This window comes from Xenopus tropicalis, chromosome 8, assembly GCF_000004195.4.
Source record: "Xenopus tropicalis strain Nigerian chromosome 8, UCB_Xtro_10.0, whole genome shotgun sequence".
Taxonomy (NCBI): Eukaryota; Metazoa; Chordata; class Amphibia; order Anura; family Pipidae; genus Xenopus; species Xenopus tropicalis.
This window is the reverse complement of record NC_030684.2, coordinates 2,829,939-2,837,213: the sequence shown is the minus strand read 5'-3', so window position 1 is coordinate 2,837,213 and position 7,275 is coordinate 2,829,939. Positions and strand designations below refer to the sequence as shown.

The 7,275-nt window shown below is 52.3% G+C and overlaps 1 protein-coding gene across 1 annotated transcript; it reads right to left on the bottom strand.

Moving 5' to 3' along the window:
- Positions 1-2,040: 2,040 nt before the first annotated feature.
- ambp (alpha-1-microglobulin/bikunin precursor) lies at positions 2,041-6,804 on the bottom strand. The gene is given in 10 exon segments (NM_204014.1): positions 2,041-2,269; positions 2,647-2,820; positions 4,087-4,254; positions 4,337-4,415; positions 4,510-4,547; positions 4,662-4,763; positions 4,851-4,964; positions 5,062-5,138; positions 6,277-6,419; positions 6,671-6,804. Coding segments are annotated over 10 exon segments (1,029 nt in total). The 5' UTR covers positions 6,785-6,804; the 3' UTR covers positions 2,041-2,249.
- Positions 6,805-7,275: the final 471 nt, after the last annotated feature.

The window sequence follows — 7,275 nt, the reverse complement described above, 5'->3', positions numbered from 1 at the left end:
GCGTTATACCCAGGGGACTGTTTCTAAAGCTGGGTGCGGGGTCAGACTGGGGCCCCCCCACATCCCCAGGGGCCCCCACTACCCAACCAACTAGGGTTTCCCGGCAGGATTGGGTCTGGGTCAGAGGGGCCCAGAAGGTTTTTCCCAGCATCCCACTGGCCCAATTGTTTTGCTTGTGGCCCTTGAAAGGTTCCGGCTCGTGTAACTCTGCTAACAAGTCAGTGGGAATCGCTAGGGGCCCTTTGAGTGTAAATGGGGTAAATGAAGAGTCAGCTCTGCAGTCGAGAAGACAATGTGCTGGCAATCTTGTCTGTCACCCCCCAGACAGGGGTAATTGCCCCACTGCACCATCCCTCATTCTGCCCCCACAGTATGGTCCCCACCCCTTCCCATTGATACCAACCTCAATCGGGGGTCCTGTAAGGGGCCCAGTTCTAGAGGGGGGCCCAGTTATTGAGGGGGGCAGTTCTAGAGGAAAGCCCAGTTCTTGAGGGGGGGCCAGTTCTAGAGGGGGGCCCGTTCTAGAAGAGGGCCCAGTTCTTGAGGGGGGGGGGCAGTTCTAGAGGAGGGCCCAGTTCTAGAGGGGGCCCAGTTCTAGAGAAGGGCCCAGTTCTACAAGAGGGCCCACTTCTTGAGGGGGGCCCAGTTCTAGAGGGGGGGGCAGTTCTAGAGGGGGCCCAGTTCTAGAGAAGGGCCCAGTTCTACAAGAGGGCCCACTTCTTGAGGGGGGCCCAGTTCTAGAGGAGGGCCCAGTTCTAGAGGGGGCCCAGTTCTAGAGGGGGCCCAGTTCTACAAGAGGGCCCACTTCTTGAGGGGGGCCCAGTTCTAGGGGGGGGGCAGTTCTAGAGGGGGGCCCAGTTCTTGAGGGGGGCCCAGTTTTAGGGGGCAGTTCTAAAGGGGGGGGCAGTTCTAGAGGGAGGCCCATTTCTAGAGGAAGACCCAGTTCTTGAGGGGGGGGGGGGGCAGTTCTAGAGGAGTGCCCAGTTCTAGAAGAGGGCCCAGTTCTTGAGGGGGGGGGCAGTTCTAGAGGGGGCCCAGTTCTAGAGAAGGGCCCAGTTATTGAGAGGGGCCCAGTTCTAGGGGAAGGGCCAGTTCTAGAGGAAGGCCCAGTTCTAGAGGGGGCCCAGTTATTGAGAGGAGCCCAGTTCTAGGGGAAGGGCCAGTTCTAGAGGAAGGCCCAGTTCTAGAGGGGGCCCAGTTATTGAGAGGAGCCCAGTTCTAGAGGAAGGCCCAGTTCTAGAGGGGGCTCAGTTCTAGAGGAAGGCCCAGTTCTAGAGGGGGCTCAGTTCTAGAGGAAGGCCCAGTTCTAGAGGGGGCTCAGTTCTAGAGGAAGGCCCAGTTCTAGAGGGGGCCCAGTTCTAGAGGAAGGCCCAGTTCTAGAGGGGGCCCAGTTCTAGAGGAAGGCCCAGTTCTAGAGGGGGCCCAGTTCTAGAGGAGGGACCCAAACAGTCGCCATTGGATGGAATGTTTCTGGGAGTGGGAAGGGATCACAGGGGCAGGTTTGGGGGTAACAGGGTGTGACTGGGGTGGGTGGGAGACACAATGCATTTTATATAAATTGGGCCCCATTCTACTTAGTGGCCAGGGCCACCCCTGGGGGGGATGTGGGGCTCATAGGGGCAGTAGGCTAATACCCCAGGCCCCAGGCACACTAATCAGCTTATGCTGCAGGCTGCAGCGGTTTCTAAGCGTCTGACCTGAGGGAACATCAGCCACACGGCCCTCACATCATTTTCCTACTAAATCCCAGAATATCGGTTAATATTGTGCAGAAAATCCTAAATCTGACCCTCAGGGAAGTGATTTGTGCTGCAAACTCCCTCCCGTGTTCCTCTGGTGCCACCTGGTGGGGAAACTCTATATTGCACCATTCGGCCCAGTTCTGCCATTGGCTGCTGTCATTGTCACTGAGGATTCTGGGACCACCAGGTAGGTACAGGCAGGCCCTGCGCAAAGGATTCTGGGAGAGTTGTGGCGCCACCTACTGCCCAATCTGGGAATAGTTGTAACCAATGAAGAGAAAATCATGGAGGGTGAGAATTGGAATAACAGTTTATTAAGGGTATTTGGCTTCAAGCTGCCCCCCCAAACATCACAGACCCCCCAAGGCCAAAGATCATCTTGTTTCCTCCCATCAGATTTACAGGGGGGGGGGGGCGGCTGCCAATTGGCTGTTTTGCGGGTTCCTCTGGCGAATGGGGGGATAGCGCCCCCCCAGTGGGTTCACGGCTTGCTGATTGGTTTATAAATTACAGTAACTCGTCACTCACTGAAAAAAAGGAAAAAGGACACGGTAATTACGTCTCTTCCTGCTTGGGCTGTTCTCCTCCCATTGTCCTCAAGCCGTCAATCATTTTCCTATTGGCCAGTTTCATTGAGTAAGTGCTCCCTCTAGTGGACAGAGCTGCAATGGCTGCACCTAATCTGGCCTGTGTGCCGGGGATACAACTCATCCTTTTACTTGAACGTGGGGAGGAGAGCAGCCCAGGAGCAGGAAGTAGTTAGAATCGGACCCCCGCCCCTTGCTGGGGGCCCACCTGCCCAGGTAAGGGTATATAATGGGGCTCTTTTATGGCTGACCAATAGAGGCTCCCCCTGGTTATTAGGCCTCAGAGAGTTGTGACTAAGCCCCGCCCTAATACTCACCATCCTTCACTACCCCGCAGTACTCCTTGCACTCCTTCTCGGTGTAGAACTGGTTTCCGTTACCCTGGCAACCACCGTAGGCGAATGTCACGCACTTTCCTTGTGCCGCATCAAAGGCCCAATGAGTCTTGGCCGCTTTACATGGGCCGGGGGTAATGGGCAACCGACAGGCAGCTGCAAAGGGAAAGTAAAGCCTTCAAATGGGAATTTCATCATGTCAAATATTTATATATCCAGGGGAGGTTCCTGTCTGACCATGGGAAAGAGAGCAGCCCAGGAGCAGGAAGTACAGAGAATCAGAGCTCTGTACCTGGGTAAGTACTGGGGGGAGATTGGATTCACTTACCCAGGGGGAGGTTCCTGTCTGACCATGGGAAAGAGAGCAGCCCAGGAGCAGGAAGTACAGAGAATCAGAGCTCAGTACCTGGGTAAGTACTGGGGGGAGATTGGATTCACTTACCCAGGGGGAAGTTCCTGCCTGACCATGGGAAAGAGAGCAGCCCAGGAGCAGGAAGTACAGAGAATCAGAGCTCTGTACCTGGGTAAGTACTGGGGGGAGATTGGATTCACTTACCCAGGGGGAGGTTCCTGCCTGACCATGGGAAAGAGAGCAGCCCAGGAGCAGGAAGTACAGAGAATCAGAGCTCTGTACCTGGGTAAGTACTGGGGGGAGATTGGATTCACTTACCCAGGGGGAGGTTCCTGTCTGACCATGGGAAAGAGAGCAGCCCAGGAGCAGGAAGTACAGAGAATCAGAGCTCTGTACCTGGGTAAGTACTGGGGGGAGATTGGATTCACTTACCCAGGGGGAGGTTCCTGCCTGACCATGGGAAAGAGAGCAGCCCAGGAGCAGGAAGTACAGAGAATCAGAGCTCTGTACCTGGGTAAGTACTGGGGGGAGATTGGATTCACTTACCCAGGGGGAGGTTCCTGCCTGACCATGGGAAAGAGAGCAGCCCAGGAGCAGGAAGTACAGAGAATCAGAGCTCTGTACCTGGGTAAGTACTGGGGGAGATTGGATTCACTTACCCAGGGGGAGGTTCCTGTCTGACCCATGGGAAAGAGAGCAGCCCAGGAGCAGGAAGTACAGAGAATCAGAGCTCTGTACCTGGGTAAGTACTGGGGGGAGATTGGATTCACTTACCCAGGGGGGGGTTCCTGCCTGACCATGGGAAAGAGAGCAGCCCAGGAGCAGGAAGTACAGAGAATCAGAGCTCTGTACCTGGGTAAGTACTGGGGGGAGATTGGATTCACTTACCCATGGGGGGGGGGTTCCTGCCTGACCATGGGAAAGAGAGCAGCCCAGGAGCAGGAAGTACAGAGAATCAGAGCTCTGTACCTGGGTAAGTACTGGGGGGGAGATTGGATTCACTTACCCAGGGGGGGGGGTTCCTGCCTGACCATGGGAAAGAGAGCAGCCCAGGAGCAGGAAGTACTCACCTTCCGTCCTGCAGGTTTGCAGACATTCTTTCTCGGAGTGGAAGTTGTTGTTGTTCCCCAGGCAGCCGCCATATTTGAAGGTCTCGCAGGCCATGGTGGAAGAGTTGTAGAAGTAGCGGCTGTGCATGCCCAAGCAAGGGCCCGGGGCCGGGGCCAACCTACAGGAGTCTGGGGGGGAGAGGGGAGAGCGAGTCAGTTTAATGAGGGGGGACGGGGCCCCCAATACAGGATTTGACTGCAGGACACTTACCTCCCTTATTTCTGGATAGGGGGTTGTTCTCCATTCCAGACCCCTCCTCTTCCTCGGGAAGGACCGCCCTCTGAGTTCTCTGCAATACACAATATATATCAGGGTATTACATACACGCTCCTATCTGTACCTATGGGTGGGAGCTGCCATATTGCCAGACGGGTGGTACCTACCCGGGGTCTCACTTCAATATCCCCCGGAGCGCACTCACCTGCAGGGGTAACAGCAAGAAAGGAGGGTAAGTTATTGCCATGATCATGTGATCATAGTCAGTATAATGCCTTAAAGGGACAGTGCCACAATTACCCATAACCCCTGTACTCACCGCTGTTTGTTAGGGTGAAGATGGAATCTTCCGGAACGCCCTGAGCCAGGGCAAACTGCTGGAACTCATCGATGAGAACCGGCCTCAGGTCTGGGCTCCGCCCTAAGGATACCAAAGAGGGTGTCAAAGAAGACCAACTGCATCAACATGGGCCGCTTGGGGGCGGGGCTAAGCCTTCCCAGGACTCACCGTACAGCTTGACAGTCGTGGTGGTCTCCGTGCCCTTCTTCTTCCTCATCAGCATGATGGCGTACTCATTGTAGTTGGTGAAGACAATGTAGTTCTGGATTGTGGTTCCCCACCCTAGGGAACAGAAAGACCCCCCCAACGTGTTTGGTCTGGATTGTACCAAAATGTCGAGACCTAAACAGATCTGATTGTGAGATACAGAAAGTCTTACGTTGGTTGAAGTAGTCGAACTTCCCTGGGGTCTCAGTCTTCTGATAGGCTCCAACAATCTGAGAGCAGGTTCCGTGCCTGGGGGGGAGGAGATCTGACTAATGAAGCTCTAGATTATTATGGAATTTGTTTCTTCTCACCCAACTTCTAGATCCTCTCCTTGGTCCCATTATTCTATTCCCTTGGACTAGATATGTCTAGTCCATCTTACTTCATGCGTTTTAGATCTAGACTGATCAAATGGAACAAGCATTCCTCTCATCCCCTTCATTGCATAAGGCATGATACATTGTTCTCTGTGTACTATGGTTCTAGATCACTTTACTCATCCTTCCTCTCTTTACATCATTCAAGATCACTTTTCAATCTCTACACCTGTATCGTGGCTCTGTGCTGGAGTTCTAGGCCATTCAACCGGTCTCAGATGATTCTTCTGACCTCATCTCTTTCTTCCCTTGCCATTGCAATATACAGAATATCTACCCTGGTTCTTGATCACTCTACTCTCTTCCCATGGACCGACACAACATATTTATAACTATTCTAGATTACTGTGCTGATATCATTCATCACTCCCTTTTACAGTTTTTACACAAGATTTATCTAGGCTCTGTGTGTGTGGGGGTTCTAGATCACTCTCTTCCCATGGACCGACACAACATATTTATAACTATTCTAGATTACTGTGCTGATATCATTCATCGCTCCCTTTTACAGTTTTTACACAAGATTTATCTTGGCTCTGTGTGTGTGGGGGTTCTAGATCACTCTCTTCCCATGGACCGACACAACATATTTATAACTATTCTAGATTACTGTGCTGATATCATTCATCGCTCCCTTTTACAGTTTTTACACAAGATTTATCTTGGCTCTGTGTGTGTGGGGGTTCTAGATCACTCTCTTGCCATGGACCTACACAACATATTTATAACTATTCTAGATTACTGTGCTGATATCATTCATCGCTCTCTTTTACAGTATTGACACAAGATTTATCTTGGCTCTGTGTGTGTGTGTGTAGGTTCTAGATCACTCAACTGGTCTCAGAATCAGACATGAAACTTATGATTATTCTAGATTACTCTACTGGCCTCATCTCTTTCCTTGGAACTGTACCCTAGTTCTAGAACACCCTACAAGTCATCATTAGATATGACTTGAGCTTCACCCCGCCCAACCTGTTGCCCTGCCCCAGAAATGGGTCTCTCCGTACCTCATCCTTGTGTTCACGATCCGGACCTCCCCGTCCGCCTCCCCCTCGCTAAGCTCCAGTGTCCCCATGTTTAACTTGTCTTTGTGGAGCTTCAGCCATTTGCAGGTGGAGCCTATGGCGACGTCGTACCATTTCCCATAAATCTGATTGGGTGGGAGACACAGAGCAGAATTTTCCTTATTTAAAGGGCAAGTTAGATTTATTCCGCAGCAGTGCAGTAATGATATAAAGGGTAACTAACCCTCCCACATGCCCCCCTATAATGAGGGTAAGTGCAGCAGAATAAGGGGCTCTGTCCCTTTAACTGGGAGAGGAGTAATCAGTGATAAAGGAAATCACCCCCAACCCCCCCAACAGACCCCTTTTTGCCCCCCCCCCCCCCCCCGTCCGTTACCTTTTGGAGATCAAAATTCTCCTGGACCTGAATATCTTCTTGTGTTTGGACCGGGCTGGACCTTCCCAGCGCCAGGAGCCCGGAGAGCAGTATTAGGGCCCAGCAGGCAGTCATGTCTCCCCCGTATTTGTGCTCCCCCAGTCTAATGAAACGCTCTCGGCTCGTCCCAAACCTCTAATGATACTGGGAACTGCCCCTGTGCTGGGGGGTAAATCCTGGTTGGGGGGGTTTAATGTTTGATCTTGTCCTTTAGCCAATCCCAGAGCGACTTTGTATTTATCCCTTATCTGCACTGAGCAAACCCTGTCCCCTTTGTACCGACCCTCCCACCCACCCACCCACCCTGCCCTCACCTTATACACCACCCCCCCAGGCAAATATACAGAGAGGGAATGTTCTGGGCACGAAATAAGCTGTACCCCCATACTGTACTGTCTAAGGGAAACACTATGGCACCCCCTACCCATATGTATAAATACAAATATACAGAGAAGGAATGTTCTGGGCACACAATAAGCTGTACCCCCATACTGTACTGTCTAAGGGAAACACTATGGCACCCCCTACCCATATGTATAAATACAAATATACAGAGAAGGAATGTT